Source organism: Prunus persica, chromosome G2, assembly GCF_000346465.2.
Source record: "Prunus persica cultivar Lovell chromosome G2, Prunus_persica_NCBIv2, whole genome shotgun sequence".
In the NCBI taxonomy this organism is placed as follows: Eukaryota; Viridiplantae; Streptophyta; class Magnoliopsida; order Rosales; family Rosaceae; genus Prunus; species Prunus persica.
Genome location: NC_034010.1, coordinates 20,217,081 through 20,237,334, shown reverse-complemented (window position 1 = coordinate 20,237,334; position 20,254 = coordinate 20,217,081). Strand labels below are relative to the sequence as shown.

At 36.5% G+C, this 20,254-nt stretch overlaps 5 protein-coding genes across 6 annotated transcripts; 3 read left to right on the top strand and 2 right to left on the bottom strand.

The window, feature by feature from the left end:
* LOC18785872 (proteasome subunit beta type-1) lies at positions 1,447-4,136 on the top strand. Its single transcript, XM_007218297.2, has 7 exons — positions 1,447-1,604; positions 1,727-1,834; positions 2,893-2,974; positions 3,147-3,276; positions 3,357-3,499; positions 3,596-3,682; positions 3,771-4,136. Exons 1-7 carry the CDS (start codon positions 1,558-1,560, stop codon positions 3,843-3,845), a joined length of 672 nt encoding a protein of 223 aa, XP_007218359.1. The 5' UTR covers positions 1,447-1,557; the 3' UTR covers positions 3,846-4,136.
* LOC18785495 lies at positions 4,278-6,470 on the bottom strand. The gene is made up of 7 exons (XM_007219261.2): positions 6,199-6,470; positions 6,020-6,076; positions 5,759-5,884; positions 5,345-5,411; positions 5,134-5,226; positions 4,797-4,910; positions 4,278-4,714 (listed from the first exon to the last, which is right to left on the bottom strand). The coding sequence occupies exons 1-7, from the start codon at positions 6,342-6,344 to the stop codon at positions 4,661-4,663; spliced, it is 657 nt and encodes a 218-aa protein (XP_007219323.1). The 5' UTR covers positions 6,345-6,470; the 3' UTR covers positions 4,278-4,660.
* Positions 7,251-12,045, top strand: LOC18786622 (ATP-dependent DNA helicase 2 subunit KU80). Of its 2 annotated transcripts, none has more exons than XM_007218880.2 (12): positions 7,251-7,402; positions 7,721-7,813; positions 7,894-7,945; positions 8,125-8,256; positions 8,810-9,213; positions 9,293-9,579; positions 9,713-9,908; positions 10,023-10,229; positions 10,462-10,629; positions 10,724-11,038; positions 11,540-11,670; positions 11,781-12,045. In XM_007218880.2, the coding sequence occupies exons 1-12, from the start codon at positions 7,388-7,390 to the stop codon at positions 11,839-11,841; spliced, it is 2,061 nt and encodes a 686-aa protein (XP_007218942.1). In that variant the 5' UTR covers positions 7,251-7,387; the 3' UTR covers positions 11,842-12,045. The 2 variants fall into 2 exon arrangements, with proteins under 2 accessions (XP_007218942.1, XP_020414216.1); XM_020558627.1 differs by having other exon boundaries at positions 7,674-7,813.
* On the top strand, positions 12,365-13,431 carry LOC109947683. Its single transcript, XM_020558422.1, has 2 exons — positions 12,365-12,666; positions 12,792-13,431. The coding sequence occupies exons 1-2, from the start codon at positions 12,540-12,542 to the stop codon at positions 13,124-13,126; spliced, it is 462 nt and encodes a 153-aa protein (XP_020414011.1). The 5' UTR covers positions 12,365-12,539; the 3' UTR covers positions 13,127-13,431.
* LOC18786205 (peptidyl-prolyl cis-trans isomerase FKBP43) lies at positions 13,726-18,747 on the bottom strand. The gene is made up of 12 exons (XM_020558421.1): positions 18,592-18,747; positions 18,137-18,210; positions 17,599-17,831; positions 17,112-17,248; positions 16,489-16,798; positions 15,850-16,077; positions 15,461-15,697; positions 14,752-14,995; positions 14,472-14,559; positions 14,351-14,392; positions 14,192-14,240; positions 13,726-14,106 (listed from the first exon to the last, which is right to left on the bottom strand). The coding sequence occupies exons 1-12, from the start codon at positions 18,602-18,604 to the stop codon at positions 14,025-14,027; spliced, it is 1,737 nt and encodes a 578-aa protein (XP_020414010.1). The 5' UTR covers positions 18,605-18,747; the 3' UTR covers positions 13,726-14,024.

The window sequence follows — 20,254 nt, the reverse complement described above, 5'->3', positions numbered from 1 at the left end:
TATAAAGAATTTAGCATTTTTCACTCAATACATGGAAGTAAAAATCACTTAAAAAATGTCAGCTAGAATTACACATTCACTCATGAACATACTTGGTTATGTTTGGTCCTAAATAAGGCCAAAAGTAACTAGCTCAAAGTTAAAGCTCAAAACCTGGTTTAACTTCATCCATAATCTTCCTAAAAACCTTCTGGATCAGAAACCTTCCTATAGGAAATTATAGTTTAACTTGCCTCAGGAAATCCTTCCCTTGCTTCACTAGTCCCATATAATTGAGTTTAATATCCCAAAAACCACAAAAAAAAAAAAGAAGAAGCAATTATCAGGAACTACAACTAGACTTACATGCCTGTTGGCGAGGATCCAATTCAATTGCCTTATCAAATTCTGCTACAGACTCTAAAACATCACCCTTTTTTTTTGGGTCAAGACTGAAACTTAATATTCCAAGGCTGGAAGGACAAAAGAGCTTACAAATAAAGAAAGAAAGCAAAACTGAAAGCCTTTCAATTGAATCCATACAACCCAGCAAAGAAAAACTTTCAACCCAAAACAAAAAGAAACTTAAGGAGGGCATGGGAGTCCATCCGAGACTCGAACTTGCACCAGAGACAATGGTGGTCGTGAGACCCAGCTTTCCAGCTCCATAGCTCTAACTCCAATCATGGCTGCCTCATGAGCGGCTCGATTTAAATCTCTATGCACCCAGCTCCACCGAACCTCATGCATAGACCCACAGATTCTGTGAAGCTGAAACATCACCCTTAACAAATAACAAAGTTGTAAACTTTTAATGCCAAACTATAAGAACATGTCAAATGACGAGAAATTTAGAAAACAACATTGACTGTGACAAGGAACAGATTTTATACATGCCTAAAGAGTACCATTCCACGTCGAATCGCGACAATGGCTACGTGGGCATTGTTACCGCTAGTTAAGGCATCCCAGATGCCATAAACTGAAGGGAGGAATACTCTTTTGGTGCTAAAGAATTGAGAGTTAGTGCGAGTTTTGAATGAAAATGGCGGTGGCTAGGTTCTGTAGTTGTGAATTGTTGAAGTAAATGTGCCAAAGAAGAGAGAGCTGTTACGGGTTTTGAATGAAGGTGAAGGGAAGGTTAGGAATGGTGTGATATACTGTGAGGTTTTTTTATTTAATTTTTTTTAATAAATAGTATAGCCGAGCGGCTATACTTGTTTTTTTTAATGAATAGTATAGCCGCGCGGCTCTACCCGGGTCCAAAAGTTTTATGTGTAAACAGAAATTTCAGCTCGGTCCAAGCTAGGCCCAATTTACTCACCAATACTACGACTCCACCAATATCAATATGTATGATATGGGCCTCACTATCCCTCATTTTCCAAACGACGTCGTAACCCCATTTATTTCTTGAAGCAAAAGACACCGAGCGATCTGAGAGAATAAAATTGAGGAAGGCGTACCCAGAGCTCACTTTGCACTTTAGCTCCAGCTCCACGCCCTAAATTTGCTCCTCTCTCTCTCTCTCTCTCTCTCTCTCTCTCTCTCTCTCTCACTGACCCAGACGGATTCACCATGACCAAGCAGCATGCTAACTGGTCCCCCTACGACAACAATGGCGGGTACTGTCTCTTTCCCTCTCTTTGTGTAAACGTATCTATTCATGTATTTCTGTATATATATGAATTGATGATTGTTTTTCCTTTTTTTTGTGGGTATTTTTTCGTTTCTGTGATGATCGCAGATCCTGTGTCGCTATTGCGGGAGCCAATTACTGTGTGATTGCGGCCGATACTCGGATGTCGACTGGTTACAGTATTCTCACCCGCGACTATTCTAAGATCTGCAAATTGTACTCACCCAAAAACCCTCTTACATATATCAGAGATTTTTCAGAAATTTCGATATACATCTATATATGTATATATTTCTCTGTGTGTGTTGGAGAGTTAAAGTCTTGATTATTAAAGGCTGTCTTTTGCTGTATCTGAGCAACTGCTTTTAGGGTTTTTTTTTTCTTTTTTCTTTTTGCATTTTTAGGTTTTCTCTGGTTTTATTTCGTTTCTGGTTTGGGTTTATTCTAATTATCACTGGGGTTAGATTGTATTTTCATTATGTCTCTGCTTTTTAACCCAAAAAATAAAAGGCTAGTTGGTTAGGCATATTGGATTTAGTTTATGGCGTTATTTTGTTCATAACCTTGGAAATGTACCCTTTATTACAGGGTTTTTTCTTGAAATGCTTGCAGTTTTACTGCTAATCATTTTTATGATCACTTATTGTGTTTGATAGAGAAGCTTAGTAATATCTAAATTAATAGTTTCCAAATAACTTTTAAAATTGATATATTTGTGTTTCCCACAGGGGGTTTAAGTTTAGGAAACAAAGTTAGAGAGGAGGCATAAATCATCAATTGCAATTGGGTTGTGCATTTGGCATTTTGACCAATCCGTATGAGCATCACTTTAGTTGTGACCAGTATCTTCTTCAACTAATGATCACTTGCTCCAGTAGGATGTTCCTGTAAAGTGATCATTTAGGATTTAAAGCTGTTAGAAACATAATAAATTGGTTGCCTGGGTTGTTTCAAGTTATGAAGCAAAAAAACATTTTTGTTATCATTTTTAGTTACTTAGAACAAAGCCTGCTCAGTGTGTTTTTTTTCACCATGGACATGAGCTTAGTTTGTTTGATTCAAGGTTAAATTATTGCAGATAGAGATGTGATGATAGCTGATGTTCTTAATGAATGACAGAAGATACTTGATAGCTTACATCAGCCCTTTAAAGTAATCTTGCTGATATAATGTAGCAATCTTTATGTAGATGAAGAGAGAGTTTCTGTTGTTCATCAGAGTTCCTAGATGATGATGTTGGGTCTTATGTAATGTTTTGTCTTCTGAACTTGCAGAGCAGACAAAGCTGTATTAGCCTCGTCTGGTTTTCAAGCTGATGTGAAAGCGTTGCAAAAGCATTTGGCTGCTAAGCACTTGGTGAAGCTTTAAACACCTATTCCAATACTTTTCTTTTTTCATGTACTTATTTTGTCTGTAACAAATGGTGTTTGGATGTTTGCGATCGTAAATAGGCTGTATTTATTTGACACAAAATAAATTGAGGTATGTTCTGGAACTGATGGCTTTTCTTTTTGTCAAATTTTCCCAGATCTATCAGCATCAACATAACAAACAAATGAGCTGCCCTGCAATGGCTCAACTACTTTCCAACACCCTTTACTACAAACGCTTCTTTCCCTACTATGCTTTCAATGTTTTGGGTGGTTTAGATAGTGAAGGTAAATATTAGAGTTTAGAAGCTCTGGCTGTCTGTTGAGACTCTTTCTGCTAACAAGTCATTTTAATTCTTAATCTATAGGTAAGGGCTGTGTCTTCACATATGATGCTGTTGGTTCCTACGAGAGGGTTGGATATAGCTCCCAAGGTTCCGGGTCTACACTCATCATACCCTTTTTAGATAATCAGTTGAAGTCACCTAGCCCTCTCTTATTGCCTGCCGTGGTTTGCTCTTGACTTTGATTACTTCTAATTTACCTAATTGGTTCATATTATTGGTTATTTGTTACTAACCTTTTCTACAATATATGACATGTTCAGGATGCCGTTACACCACTTTCTGAAGCAGAGGCAATAGATTTGGTTAAAACTGTTTTTGCATCAGCAACAGAGAGAGATATATACACTGTAAGTTTTTGATCCTTTGCATATTTGTCCATTTTTATATCAAGCTCATCTGCACCTCTTTCTTTAACGTGTTCTGGATGTCTTACAGGGTGACAGGCTTGAAATTGTCGTTCTAAATGCTGATGGCACTCGGTATGAGTACATGGAACTGAGGAAAGATTGATGCCTACCCCGGACCATGCTGCCGGTTTTGACCAGAGCTGAAAATGTTATCTATTCCAGGTCTCTGTGTAGGTCATATCTCGAAATGGCTTGTTTATTACGTTGCAAAGTTTCAGTTTGTACTCAACTTCCCCTATTACGGTGAAACATTTAAAGCAGTAAACAGTCGAGAACCATTTCTGTACTGATATTTTCTTTGTGAACAAAGTAAGTTATCCACCCCTGCACCATTTCTTTTATTCCCTGACGTGTATTGGCTTGGAGTTCAATTGTTTGAGATTTTCTTTTGTTCTCATCAGCCTTTTACATGATTTAGAAACTTGCATGTGTGCTCCGCTTAAAATCTCCTGTTCAAACCTTTGGTATTTTCTGTTTTGTTTTCATTAAGTGATGTGAGAAGCAACCGGGAAACAAAAGATCGCATAAAAAAAACTGGGAAACAAAATATGTATCTCCAATATCAATATTTGGATTTTAAGAATCTCTACCGAGTTGTGTACAAGTTAAATCCAATGTTTAATATGATTGAGATGAGTTCTTTTTCTTGAACCAACACACTTTACTCAAGACTTGTTTCTAGTTTGCCTTCACGATGCAAGCAAAATCTGTTAGCCGACTAACGTCGACTGTTTCAACTCATCTTTGGAACCTGCCGGAGGTTTCGAATTTTTATGTTTCAGTCTTCAATACAAAAATCATTAAATGATTGCAGTTGCCTAATTTGAAAATCTGGGTTCAATCTTGATCTATCTGCATGACCACTGAGCCAATGTTTGATTGCATGTGATCTTATTGCATAACCGCAAAGTGTGTCTCTCAAAAGCTGTCCTTAGAAGCCCAACCTTTCTTCTCTAACTCTTGCCGCAGCGCCTGTCATAAAGTCTGGAAATCAGTTTAAGTTGTTTGTTGAATGTAGTTGGTTGTAAAAATTAAGATTGCTTGTAGTTTTCACCTTGATTCTCTTTCTGTTAAAGTCAAAATCAAAGCTCCCTAACCGGGATGCAGATCGATACTCCACTAATGAGTCTTTGCCCGGTGGGAACCAAAACTCAACATCATCCACAAACTGCATGAATATAAGAAAATCAACATGTTATTATTCTTCTGTCTTGCGATTGCTCATGCATTTAGGTGACTAACAATCATTGATTGACGACTATTAATCAACTACATTCTTGTACGTCTGGATGATTGATAGTCGTTAATGAATGTGGGTTCTAACATAAACCTACATTGATCAACGACCATTAGTCGTCCACACACACATTGAGGTTATGAGTCACACCTACCCCTAGGATGGGACCTTCGTATTCCACTCGCACATAATCATTTTTTATCTCCATAATCCGCGGTGTGAACTTGTCCGGCTTTGTTGATTTAATCTGCAAAACAAACATTTCAGAATTGATCTTTGCTGATAAAAGTCCAATGGCCATAAATCATTGGATTTTAAGTTGCCATAGATGATAAGGACGCAAACATGTTTGAAATGCTTTTTACCACTTGGAGAAGTTCCTCCATAGCCACTTCTCTGTTGACTGGCTTCTTCCTACCCCCGTTGTAGTTCCTGTAATAGAAGGAAGAAAAAAAAAACACATGCACCACATTTTACTTAAAATGGTCGGTGGTGGGAGGGGAAATTTTGAACACGAGGTCATTGGCTTTGGCTCCCACATGGGCCATGGCCCTCCTCCTTTACAAGCTTAGTGGCTTACAGCCTTCCTTCTTTGACCCTCGATTTGGTCAAAGTTCCACTATGTCATCATTCCATGGATTTGGGTTTGTGACACCAACAACCAATCCCAGTGGTGATAGAAGATAATAAAATAAACAAATGAAGTTGGTAAAGCTTCTGAAAATCTGAATCCATCTCCCTAATCAATCTAAGAAAGAGAGAGAGAAGAAGAAGCATACCAAGGTGGGGCATAATGGGTAAGGTCAGAGACATTCTCAGAGGTTGATATGCAATTCTTAGTAGCTGGACAAAGTGCCAAAGCCTGTTGATTTTTCTGCACCCCAAGATAATCTGGCTTTTTACCACTGCACCCACCCATCAAAATTATTCCACCAAAATCATAACAATTAATTATAGTGAGTCCAAAAATGTCATGAGGTTGAGGGAGAGATAAGATTGAAGCATAAAAAAGAGTTGAAATGAATGCAGAGGACAAGTACCTGAGGTTGAAGATGGCACCTACCACTGCCAATTCGCTGCTCCTTAGTATTATTTCCCTTCAAATTTTTCAATGCAATGTTTCTGTTAGACATTTTGGTTTAAAAAAAACCATGCGGGTTTTGTGTATGTGTGAGAGAGAGAGAGAGAGAGAGAGAGAGAGAGAGAGGAAGATAAGCACCTTCGACCAATTGGGTCACTGGGTTTTTGGTCATTTCGCTGCTGCTGCTGAGAAACTAGGATATGGGGAGTGGTGAAACTTCTGTAAGCTTTGTTGTAATTCTTGTAGTTATAGGAGGAGCTTGTTGGGTAAGCCATGGAAGCCATTGTTTTTTGGTCTGTCTCTCTCTCTCTTGTTCTGTTGAAGTCTCTGTTTCTTTGTGCCCTGTCTCTGTGTTTGCATCTGCAATCTTGAGCGTCTGTGTTATGCCTCTTTTATCATCACATGTTTCACTTTTGCTTTTATTTCTTTCTAAACTCTTCTTGGGTCCTAATGTGGGCTTTGAAAGTGGGTTAGGGGCTTTTTGGGTTGGAGGGTGCATGTGGGCTTTGAGTCTTTACTTAGACCTTCTTTCAATGGATTTCGAACTGTCATTATCTTACTAACACTTTCAAAATCAAAATATGAGTGGAGCAAGGGGCATGTAACTCAAGTAGTTAACACAATTTATCCGTACACTCGAGGTCATAGGTTCAATTCCCTCACCCTAATATTAATTGTATTAAAAAAATATATATATATGAGTGGAGCACATAAGAAATCAAGAATCACACTCATGAATTTTCAGAAATATAAATTTATAATTCAAGATAAACTTCCACTTTTCCTCATAATGAAATCATTACATTTGGTGATCATTAAGGTACTCATCGAATAAGGAGATTTACATGATGCATATGGTTTGTAAATGAGTGCTATTAAACAAACTCTAAAATTTACTTTAAGACGGACATTCAATTAAGAGGTGAGTCGTGATAATCTTTCTTATTTATAAAACCAAATATTAGTAAAGAAATAAGGAATATAATGAGTTTTTCATTGGCACTTCAACCTAATTCAAATTCATGATATAATGATGCCAATTTAAATTGAACTCCAATTGTATGTTTTACATTTTTAGATTTGATAATGCCAACTATTAAATTTTGATTAAGGATAGGTGGTCTGGGTCATCAAAATCCTTATTTGATTGATATAAAGGGCTTGAATATAATAATCAAATGTTTGTGGGGCCACGAAGTAATTTTGGCAATTTCATTTCCCAACCCAAAAGCGGGAAGAAGAAAGAACATCACAGTCACACAGCAACATTCAGACCATTTGAAACAAAACCCAACTTCCGCGACAAGCTTTACCAATTCCCTCTTCAATGGCTCGAAACAAGGTAACAAAGCTCTTAACTTTTCTTCTTTCTGATTTATTCTTCAAGTAAAAGCTCTTCTTCTTCCTTCCACTGTCTAAAATACTCTTCTATTTTTTTTATTTTTAAATTATTATTTTTATTGTTTCAATTTGGCTTGGGCTGTTTGGGTTCTGAAGGTTTCAAATAGAAGACCATTAACTACGATATGTCAAAATCAAATGACACACTGTCTTGCTATATGTACAGGGTTTAGGGTTTTAAGGCTGCTTAAATTTGGGTAACTTCTTTTCAGGTTTTTTATATTCAAGCTAACAATATTGGTCATGTATTTGGGATTAGGACGCCATGGTTTTGTTGATCGATGTCAGTCCATCAATGCACAAAGCTCTTCCAGAGATAGAAAAAGTTTGCTCTATGCTAGCAGAGAAGAAGGTGAGTGATTGGTGGTTTTATTGTAATGCTGCTTTTACAATGTTAATCGAATTTTGTTAATCCCCATTTTGTTTTTGCAGCTGATTTACAGCAAATATGATGAAGTAGCAGTTGTTTTGTTTGGAACAGAAGGTACCCTTTAGCTTTGTATGAAATAAGTTACAGCAATTACAATGTTAAATGATTATACTTAATTTGTCTGTGATTTCTGGTTGCTATCTGCATTTCAGTAATTCCATTGTATTATAATTTAAATCTTTAGTAGCTTTCGGGGGAGCATTACTCATTAATGGTGCTATTTGATCTCTCAGAAACTGAAAATGAACTAACAAAGGAAGTGGGTGGATATGAGCATGTGGTGGTTTTACAAAATATCAAAGTAGTTGATGGGCAACTTGTTGAAACTCTACAACAACTCCCACGAGGAACTCGTGATGGTGATTGTATCCTTTATTGTTCTAGTGCAACAGCCTAGTGTGTGAAACTTTCATGATTGTGATTTCTTTTTGGCCTGCACCTTCTGCATAAAATATTTCCATTCTTACTCCTTTTGGATTCAAAAGGTTGAGACTTTGTCCTAAACTTATTCTCACAGTCCTTCCAATTGCAATTTATTTGATTTAAGGTCGAAATTTTTTTTATAAGAGTTTTACATATGAACTTTGTACATAATTACACACTAATAAGTATTGGCTATTTATATACTGGATTGCTTGAATTTTGTATATAGACACATGTGTGAGTATGGTTGCAATTTTCATTTATTCTGTCAGAAGGCAATCTCTCTCTCTCTCTCTCTCTCTCTCTCTCTCTCTCTCTCTCTCTCTCTAGTTTGATGAAGTTTTTGGTCATTCTCATATGAATATAAATCTTTTGATCTAATTGTGTAAGAAATTGCTTCAGTAAGGAAATTGGTCCTGTATAAGCAGAAACATAATTTACAAGTGCTTGATTATTTGCTCATTTTCATATCTTTGGCCTTGACCTTGTTGGTAGTTCTTGATGCTATAATTGTTGGGATGGATATGTTGATAAAGAAATATGGAGAAACATACAAAGGAAAGAAGCGTCTTTGTCTGCTTACTAATGCACAATTCCCTATTAAATATCCGCTAGAAGGAACTAAAGAAGATCAAGTCAGCACCATTGCTGAACACATGAATACACATGGTATGAGAATGGAAAGTATAGTTGTAAGAGGAAGTCTTACTGGGGAAGCAAATAAAAGCGTAATGGATGAGAATGATAATCTATTGGGTATATTTTCAAAGAAGACATGTGCGAAGTTAGTGCATGTTGAGAGTCCAACTTCATTGCTAGGTGCTCTCAGAACTCGAAAAATATCTCCAGTTACAATATTCAGGGGTGATCTTGAGCTTAGCCCCAAAATGAAGATTAAGGTGAGCCCTCTTATGTTTTGTCAAAGTAAATTCAATCATACATCTTCTTACCTTGTTGTACATAATTATTGATAATCAGGTATGGGTTTACAAGAAAACATCGGAAGAGAAGTTTCCCACTCTGAAGAAATATTCTGATAAAGCGCCTCCAACTGATAAATTTGCCACACATGAAGTCAAAGTGGACTTTGAGTACAAAAGTGTTGAAGATCCTAGTAAAGTTGTACCTCCAGATCAGAGGATTAAAGGTTATCGTTATGGCCCTCAAGTTATTCCCATATCCTCTGCTGAATGGGATGCTGTCAAGTTCAAACCAGAAAAAGGTGTGAAGCTTCTGGGATTTTCTGATGCTAAAAACATAATGCGGTAAACTTGTATCTGCTTTAATTTGAATCCAACCATATAGTTTCGTTTTTGAATATCAATTCAAATGACAATGTTTTGATCTTTTTTCTTCCTTTTTTGGGGGGTGTCTGCCCTATGCTTACATACATCATAGACACTATTACATGAAAGATGTCAATGTTTTCATCCCTGAACCGGGTAATACAAGAGCCATTCTTGCTGTTTCTGCCCTAGCAAGAGCTATGCAAGATATGAATAAGGTGGCAATTTTGCGTTGTGTTTGGAGACAAGGACAAGGGAATGTTGTTGTTGGGGTCTTGACACCTAATGTCTCTGACAATGATAATATTGTGAGTCTCAAGTCCCTATATGCAGTTGAACAGACTGCTGTATTGAAGTACTTTTGCTTTTCATGGTTCCCTAATACCTATTAATTCTGCATGGATTATTGTTATTATTGGCAGCCTGATTCATTTTACTTCAATGTGCTCCCTTTTGCTGAGGATGTTCGAGAATTTCAATTCCCTTCTTTCAATAACTTTCCAGCATCATGGCAACCAAATGAACAACAGCAAGAGGCTGCAGATGACTTTGTCAGGATGTTTGATCTTGCACCACCTGGCAAAGAAGAGGCTCTGCCACCTGGCTTAACTCCAAATCCTGTTCTTGAGGTACTCAGTCATGCAATTTTGTCCATCTTCAGGTTCCATGTTTCCTCCATGATAATTTCTACATAGCATTAAAGGCCACAAATTAAGATGTTTTGAAGAGTTTCTAAAAGCCAAATCTTCAAAAAGCTTATTTAAAGTGATAATATGTTCCGGTCTTCCTGATGTCGTTTCCCTTGGTACTGCTTTATTGTTTTCAATTGACATTCATTGCAGATTTTATAATTTTTTTCAGCGCTTTTATCGTCATCTCGAGTTGAAATCAAGGCACCCAGATGCAGCTGTGCCTCCACTCGATGAAACTCTCAGGATGATTACTGAACCTGATAAAGAGTTGCTTTCTCAAAACGGATCTGTTCTTGATGTATTTCGCAGCCGTTTTGAAGTCAAAGAGAATCCAAAGGTCATTACTCATTGTCGTGCAGGCAGTCTATCTTTTATATTCCTTTGGCAATCCTATAACAGAAATTCAAGTTTTATGTGTAACTGATTTGCAGCTGAAGAAATCAAGTAGGCGATTTTTACGAGACAAGCCAACTGGGTCAAATGAGGGTCATGCTGACATTTCTGATGAACCTAACTCCAGCGAATATACTTCTGCTGTTAAGGTTGAGAAAGTTGGGGATGCTACTCCTGTCCAGGATTTTGAAGCTATGATCAATCGTAGAGATAGCCCACAGTGGGTTGGCAAAGCAATTAAGGATATGAAAAACAAAATACACGACTTAGTAGAGGACTCTTATGAAGGGGATAATTATCCCAAGGCACTGGAATGCTTAATTGCCCTCCGCAAGGGTTGCATCCTAGAGCAAGTATGTCCCTCCCTCTCTCTCTCTCTCTCTCTTCAATGTTAAATAAATGCGAAACTGGAGCAAGTCTTTTTTGTGCTTCCATGATTATCCTCTATTATTTTATTTACTTATTCATTTTTCCTTTTTTTTCTTCTTCTTAAATTTTGTGAAAAAAGGACCTTTCCTCTCCCCATAAAAGAAAATTTGCTTGGCTCCTTGTGAGTAATGAGTAAGTTAATCTTACAAAATGAGGTGGATAAATCACAATTTGACGCATATCTACTTAGAAGGAGAATGACTTATTTTGAAAAAAAGAAAAGGTAAATGAAGACGTATCAATTTGTGATTTACCCACCTCAGCTTGTAATGAGGAGTGGCTCCTTCTGACACTTCACAATTTAAACTTAAGTTGTTTTAAATTCATACTTAAGTGTCATTTTAGTTTACTTTTACTGGTGTACTTTGACAGCTGTGGCTTACCTGACAATTGCATATTAACCTCAGAAAGTTTGTCCTCTGCAGGAACCGAAACAGTTCAACGATTTTCTGCGCACTCTATGTATATTCTGCCAGGAGAAAGCCCTCAGCAGTTTCTGTGAATTTCTTGCATCCAAAGAGCTCACCTTGATTTCAAAGACAGAAGCTATAGACAGGTTTCGCACCCTTATGCTCTTTCCGGGCTTGTTTTCAAGTCAATCGTATCTTTCTCATTTCTTACAGCAGTCATTTATTTTATTTTTTTCCCTATATGTTCCCAATGCAGTGAAGTTACGGATGATGAAGCTAAGAATTTTCTGGTCAAATCAGAGCCAAAGATGGAATGAGTGCTTGAGTGCTTTAATTGGTGTCTTGTGGCTATTTGGCGAGAGTTACATCAATGTAGAGAACCCAAATTTTGTTTCAAGATGTGGGGTTTGATCTGTAAATATCTTGGAAGTACGAAATGTGGAAACATGAACATGTTATGTTTTGTTAAGCACGGTTTGGCTCACTCTAATTAAGTTTCACTGTATCTTTGGTTTGCTTAATGCACTAGGAGAAATTAACCTTAATTTTTCTTTTCCTCCTAAAACATATTGATGGAAGGCTTAGATTACAGTTTGATAAAATTACATGAAAATTGGTGTTCTTAATTTTAATTGAAAATTTCGGGTTTAGAGTTTATGGTTTAGGGTTGACTATTGATTTGACAAAATTTAAATCTGGGTGCCAAATACACACAGTTTATGCAATTAAAGATTTTTATACATTCCAAGTCAATAAACCCATGAAGTCATAACTGGTAAATCAAGCTTTCCTCTTTTTTGTTTTCTTCTCCTTCACAAATAAAGAAAAACAGAAAGTAATCAAGTTTTCAACCCTAGAATTTTCAGGAAAGTATGATGAGTTCTTTCTTTCCTTGTTGGTCATGGAGAGAACCCTAGAGAATCAATGGTGCACCTATATAAGAGTGTTACCCCCTTCTTTCTCTCTGTCCTTCCCTTCCCTTCCAAGTAGTGTGTTTTGAGTGTTAAGGTCATCCATGGCTTTCACAAAAGTTGCAGTCATCTTTTTCTTCTTGATGGCAATGGATCTTTGTCACTACTCCTCCATAGCCGAAGATTCTTTCGAAAATAAGAACTTAATTACTTCTTCTGATAATACTCTCGGTAACTTGTTTATTCTGAGTCTTTTCTTTATTGTCTTTTAGTTAAATGTTAGTCTTTGATTTTGGATCAAGTGTGCAAAATATTATTTATGTTCATCAAGTAATTATTTAATTATCCACATGCAGAAGATGCATGCAACAACGAAAACCCTCACATAGAGCAAGTGATCCAAGATCCCAAGACATCCATGGCAAATGATCAAAACTCTTCTGGTTGGGAAGATGATAAGATTGAAGTCAACACAAAGTCAACAGATCCAAGCACAAGCAATGGAGCTTCACATCTTCAGGACCAAGTTTTCAGCACTTCTAATGGCAATGCAGTAGGACCTGAGATGATTATCATTCTTGCGCTTGTAACCGTCTTTGGTGGTCTCTATTTCTTTGCTCCCTATGTCCTTCTCGTAGCGGTAATTTTTGGTTTTGGATTTATAGTTTTTGTATCGATGAATTCAAGATAAGCGGGTTTTCCATCATCTAGGTTTTTCTTAGGGTTTTAGGGTGAGGAGGGAAGGTAGAGTAAAACTGCACCGTTTTTTCATCCTTTTTTATTTCCAATGTGAAACATTTGAGACAACTAACATTCTGTTCTCCTCCAAGCTTCACTTATATATGGAAGAACACAACACTGGAGTAAACTATGGCAGACAAATATGAGACGAAAATTGATTGGTGAATTGTGGAAATGATTAAATAGGGTTTCAGACAAAAAAGAAAAGATTAAATAGGGTTAAAAGAAATTTGACAGCTTCAAAACAAGAAAACCAATCCCTTGCACTAGTATGAAAATTTTAATACAAAATTAATTATTACTTTCGAACCAATTTTTTTTTTTTTTTTTACCGACACCCAAAAAATTTAGTTAGCTTATTACTAATTACGAACATTGCATATAGAAATTTCACTTTTTATTTTCCTTCTAATATATGATCTGATATTGGGCCGATTGCCTAATTAATGAAATGATAATGATACACCATGATTAGGCAGGTAAGCAAAATCACACTCTCGTTAAATGGCTGGTTCCATTCCACAGCCTGCTGCTCAACAACATAGAATGTTTCGGTTGTAATCTCTCTGGCAGTGTATTGATCCAAAAACCTTTTACATTTGGGTATGTGGTTCAGTGAAGATTAAGAACCCAAAGGGAGAGAACAAAACAAAATGATTTAAGGTCACAAAAGCCAGCTTCCAATCACAAAGCCTTGAGGCTGTTCCCACAAGTTGGCATTTGAAAACTATACTGAGCTACTTTGCTACTCCCGCCATTCTTTTGCATTTGATGAGGGGGAGAAAAGTTACAAAATTTGCACAAAGAAAAAAACAAAAGCCGGTATCGGAGGCAGTAGAATCGATCACTCAACGAACTTTCAGTAATTCAACATCGTATACCAGCCATGCGTTTGGTGGCACGCCTTTACCGTCTCCATTGCTCCCAAAGCTGCCAGCATGTAGAGCAAGTAGTGAGTTTGTAAAGAAAGAAATGTACAAAAGGAAATCAGTTAGCTGACGTTCTAAAGACATACCCCATTGGTGGTGGGATAACAAGTCTTCTTTTTTCGCCAACTCGCATACCTGAGAATCATGCATGCATCACAAGAGTTTTGAAATAACGAAATAAAAAGCAATTATAATTATTCAACAAAAGACCAAGTTACAAAATACAAATCAAGTTACATAATTACCATCAAGACCAACATCCCAGCCGTCTATAACTTTTCCCTGACCTGCAAGAAGCAACAGTTGTAAATACAAAGCAGAACAATTTTTTGGTAAAAAGTATGACTTTATCTCATCAGTAATTACCTAAGCGAAACTTGGAAGGAGCACTGCCAACAGTTGAGTCAATTACTCTTCCATTCTCTTTCAACTTGCCAACATAGTGAACGCTGATCTGAAACCAAACAGAGCTACTACAATCAACATTCCGTTAATCCTTCACTTTAATTTTGCTCTTGAAGAAATGTTCAGAGTAAAGAATATTATTCTAAGCTACCATTATGCATTGGAAGGTTAGATACAAACAAACAAATTTAAAATCAGAATCAGTATGAAATAGATCAACTATGGATTCAAATAGACGTGCCTTTTTCCCTGAAGTGGCAATTTTCCCGTCTGGTTTTCCCGCTTCTAACTCCTCAATACTCAATCCACTTGGGAAGGTCCTAATTTGAGATGGCTTGGCATCAGCATTCCCTTCTGCCACCAAGGGAGGTACATCTGTGTTCACAGCTTCCCCATGTGCTTGGGTTTTACTTTTTTTCTTCTTTTTAACTTTCTTCTCATCAGATTGACCATCAACAAATCTATCTGAATAATGGCCAGAACTCCTGGGAAAATGGACAGACAATTTTATACTTAATCATGGGATAACTATTGTAAAATCACACACAAACAGATATATGGCCTGAAAATCACGTAGATATTGGAATTGAGTGCCGTAGGGAGATGTTTAACTTGCCCATGCTTTCCCACACAGGAGATAATAATGGACAATACATATTTGATCAATAGAAATTGCATTCTTTCGACAGATGAAAAATGTGTCTACACTCAGGAGCGCAAATGCATTCCTGACTGCACGTGTGCATATGCAAAAGGCCTGATATGGATGTGCATATTATAATTACACAATCCATTTCTTTGGTCTTGTCCTGTCATGCTATTTCCAAGATCAAGGTAAAAGGGACGAGAAGAAAATATCTTGTGAGATTGAGATACACCTGGGGCAAAAGTTCCATATCTTGGCATACTTTAATATCAAAAGCAAAAAACAACATAACAGTACTACTCACCCATCCTTGGCCGACTTCTGATTTTGTTCACTTCTCACTGGCAGATCTTGGCACATGTCACCCTTTGACTCATCCTGCTGGCCTTTATCCTCTTTGACAACATTATCAGGGTTAGTGCTGACAACCTCACATGTTTTCTCCTCCACCCTCTTCCTCCTTTTCTTTTTTGGTCTTTCACCATTTTCGGGGACGACCTCTGTTAAAGGCTTCGAGAAATTATCTGGCACTTTAGCTTCGCTGCTTGGGCATATCAATAATATAAAGAAAATCAAGACCAACAAACATCAATGTCAGTAAATTCCCCAACTGCAATACATAGTATGCACACTACAAAGTATCAGGACGCGAGAATGTATATATTCGAGGCAAAGGAAGCAAAAAGGACTCACCTATTGTTGGACACCTTCAGCTCTTGTCCATCTTCCACACACAAATTCTGGGTCCTATTGTCAGCTCTTGCCTCATCTTTCTGGGCTTCATCCTCTTTTTCAAGTAGACCAGCTTCAAGTGATTTCTCCTCCTTTGGCCGTTCTTTCCTTTTTCTCTTTGGTGTTCCACCATTTTCAGGGCCTACTTCAGAAGAAGGTGACACTGGATCTACTGGAAGGTCAAATTGCCTGCATTTTAATTTGGCAATCAAGATGACGAACAAGGATCAATAACTCAATTCGGCAATCTAGATGTCAGACAAGCTACTACCCGAGCTAGCATATGATTTAGAAGATATCAATGCCAGCATTAAAGGTAAATTGCAATATAATTTGGTTTTTTAAGCTTCATTTATCATGCTGTAATACAGAAAATCTCAGGATATTGGTAGTTGATGTGTTTTTTTCAATATTTCTTCTTGTGTTCAATTTGCATAACAATAAACACTAACAAGATATAAGAGCTAATAAACTTATCTAATTTAATAAATATGAGTTCACAAACTTAGGTTGTGATAGAGGCACTTAGTTTGTGATAGAGGGGTCACTCTCTTAAACAAGTGAAGTCGCCATGGTTATCTTGTTAAGCAAGACAAATACCTTTTCGACTGACCACCTACATCCACATCATCACCATCTTTGATTGATTCAGTAGCATTAAAGACACCATCCTCTGTCTTCTTGCTGCTGGTATCAACGGTTCTCTTCTCAACTTTTTCTTCCACTTCCTCTGTTGTGCTCTTTGAAGCGGATTTTGTCTTCAAAGAGGCAATCGGACATCTGTCTTCATCTTCACTTTCCATTTCTGACTCACTCAGTTGGTACATCTTTCTAAGTCGTCTGCGGCCGCCCTTCCCATTCTGAGGTTTCTTCTTATTCGAAACCTCCTCTGGATAACCAGAACCAGAATCTACAAATACAGATAGAGCAAATATCTCAGAATAATATTGCAAAAATTCATCAATGATGCATCTTTATGAGGACATTGACTTAAAAAAAGAGAAAAACTAAAGATGCAAGCCAGTAAGCTGAGCACATGTGACGCAGAGACCAAAAATGGTGAAATATTCCTCTAAACTCAATGTAGATGAACATGAGTATGTTGTCTACAACAAACACCAAAATAATGCCGTAGAGCTACTGCCACTGACCACACTTTAAAACTCATGCATGCTACAATTTGTAGCGGGAAAATTCAAAGCAAATATTTTGGTAACGCATACCTCCACTATCAGAAACAGGAGAAGATGGGTAAACTTCTGGGTCATCGTCATCAATAAAACTATCATCATACTTATCTTCTTCACTGTTAATGGATCTCTGTGTTTCTGAGTCAGCAATATCTTCCCCATAGGATTCTCTTGGCATCATAGTAAAGGGAAAAGAAAGAGAATCTCATATGAACCAGACAATGAAAAATGCCCATAACTTGCAACAACAAAAAAAGTTCATAACACAAAACCATCTAGTTTTGCTGCGAAAACTAGGAGGAAAAAAAAACCTCATCAACGAAAAAAAAAAACCTGGTCACTTGGGTCCCCATTTGTTGGAAACCAAAAAAAAAGGCAACAAATCCTATAATTATTTTCTTTTCCTGTCTCAGTAACTAATTAGGTAGTACTGCAGTAAAAACATAGAACTTTTGACCAAAATATTAAGTAGATAAAAAAAGAAAGGTCTAAACAGTAACCCAACTCAACAAAAGGATACGAATTATCATCTAAATTGCGATGCCGATGACCACCAAGATAGTAGCCAGAGAGGTGAACACTCCGAGGACCAATTACCGAGAAGATGACTTCTTCAGACTCCTCAAATTCCACATTTATTTGCAATGATTCAGCCTTCTCAGGAAACAATGAGCACAGGTAAACTGGACTCTTGTTTCCTACATTACACTGAAGTATGCTTTTTTTGGTTGCTGTCCCAGTCCCCAATGTTGCCTGTGTATAGTAATATGTACATACATTATTATCTATATTATTGACCCAAACAATTAAAACCAAGTTCAGGATACCTCAAAATCAAAACCTATTCAACTTTCACACCACATACATACAATTGGAACTAAATTCTAGTACAAAGTTAACCTAACCCACAAAAAGGCAGGGTTTCTATTAAAAAAATTCCTAGAAAATGAACCATAGGCATCATCACAAAACCCATCTTTGGTAAATTCCCAGCATAAAAAGTTGAAAGAATTTTAAAAACAAAGAAAACCAAGAACTCATTCTATTAAATGCATTACCACTGAAATGTGAAGCCGTCCTTTCAAGCCATCAAAGATATGAGTGAAAGGCTTTCCGGGTTTCACTTCAGTTCCTGCAACAATCAATAACCACACATAAGACTGAAAACCCAGTGGAACATTATTGAAGAAAGTCTATTGTTATGTGGAACATTATTGAAGAAAGTCTATTGCTATGTGGAATATTATTGAAGAGAACCCAATGCAACAATCAAAACCACACATAAGATTGGAAAACCAAAAGATTACTAAAAATTTAAAATTGGGAAAAAATAATTATAAACTTCAATTTCTTGAGACCTGAAAGAACCAAATAGCCTTCAACCAATTCATCATAGTTCACAAGATTCATTCTTTTGTACTTCCATGTTTTTCTTTGACATAGTTTCAGAAATCAAGAGGCTCATTTCTTTCATTTTCATTTTTGTTTTTCGGAAAAAAGAAGGTTAACTCACCCCAGAACGCCATTTGTGTTTGGCAGAGAAAACAGTAAGAGCTCGCTTAGAGAATTTTCATAAAACCCTAGAAGAAACCGATTGCTGCTTCTCTGTTCTTAAACCCTGCTGAGAAGTGAAAAGCGTCTTCCTTTCTTTATTTCTCTTTTATTTTTTGGGTCTGAAGAAGTGAAACCCACTATTTAAAGCCCTAGTAGAATAGAAAAGTTGGAAAGTCCAAATATTTCACGGTGGTGTCTATTGTGGGACCCTTGTTGTTGACATGGCAAGTCCTAATAGGACATTACCTCAGTAATGGGTGATTGCAGCACACACCGCAGCGCGGGAGCCGAGTAACGCTCCAAATTAGTTTTTCTTTTTTTTTTTGTCAGAAAATTAGTTTTAGACTTTGCCCGATAAAAAACTTATGTGCGAATTTATTTTTTTGAACAAAAACGATAAATCTTTCAATAATATTAGGTGAACAAATGTAGTAGATACCAATGCGGTTTTAGGTGGATTGGTTCATTCTTTTGATGTGCTCTTAAGTGGTCTTGAATTCAAACCCTCATAATATTGTGTGTATGAGTTTTTCTCCACCCCTTTTTAATTTTGACAACAAAAAATAAATAAATAAATTCAGTGAATATAGCCGTGATTGAAGTTCACATCCTTGACCTTGACCAAAAAAAGCAATTTATCATACAAATATTAATATAAGTTAAGATATTTCAAACACTAGTTCTCTTGTAATGTAATTAATTAAGAGTTTTGATATGAGTATGAACGATGTATCAATTACATATTGACAATTATAAAGTCAAAATATTGATAGTATCAATAATATTGATGACATGTAACATTTGTAATCATGTCTATTTTTTAGTTAAAATTTAACTTAAAATACACCAAAACTATTTTAGGAGTTCTCTATAAAATTTCAACTTCAATTATACTTTCTAATTTAAGGAGTCATAAATACTATAATTATTTTTTAATTCAACATAAATGGTCCATCTCTATAATAGTAGTAATAATAATAATAATAATAATAATATATATGTGGAAATATTAATTACAGATTTAAAATATTCATTAAATTATAAGGAGACACTAGGAGTCCATTCCTCTCTATTGTACGAGCTAGATAGGGCGCATGGTTGGAGGTGAGTTTTCTCACTTTCTCCCTAAATTTAATTTAAGGAAGTGGTTTAAGGAGTCCATTGCGGATGCTCTTAACCTTATTAATATATATCACATTAGTAAAGTAATTAGAGCAAATAGTAATTTGGATCATTTATGCTCTAATTCCTTTACATGAGGGAGTGTAAAGAGCTTGACATTGTGTGGTTTATGGTTGGATCCATATTTCAGGTCATACTTGAATATATTTGCCTATAAGTAGAATTTTAGGCAATAATTTTGATTTAGATGTGTTTTATTTTCTTGCATTTTGTAGAACCACCTACTTAGGTGTTAGGACAAAAGTAAGAACAAGTGCGAAACAATATAGACGCGATTGAGAAAGACAAAAGTAAACAAACACACAACAACACAAGAAATTGTTGATGAGGTTCACTCAATATGAGCTACGTCCTAGAGTTGCTAGAAATATGAAAACCCATTTAAAATATATTAAAAACCTTGCAGCCACTAGGAGTCCTTGTGCAAACCGACCTTTGCT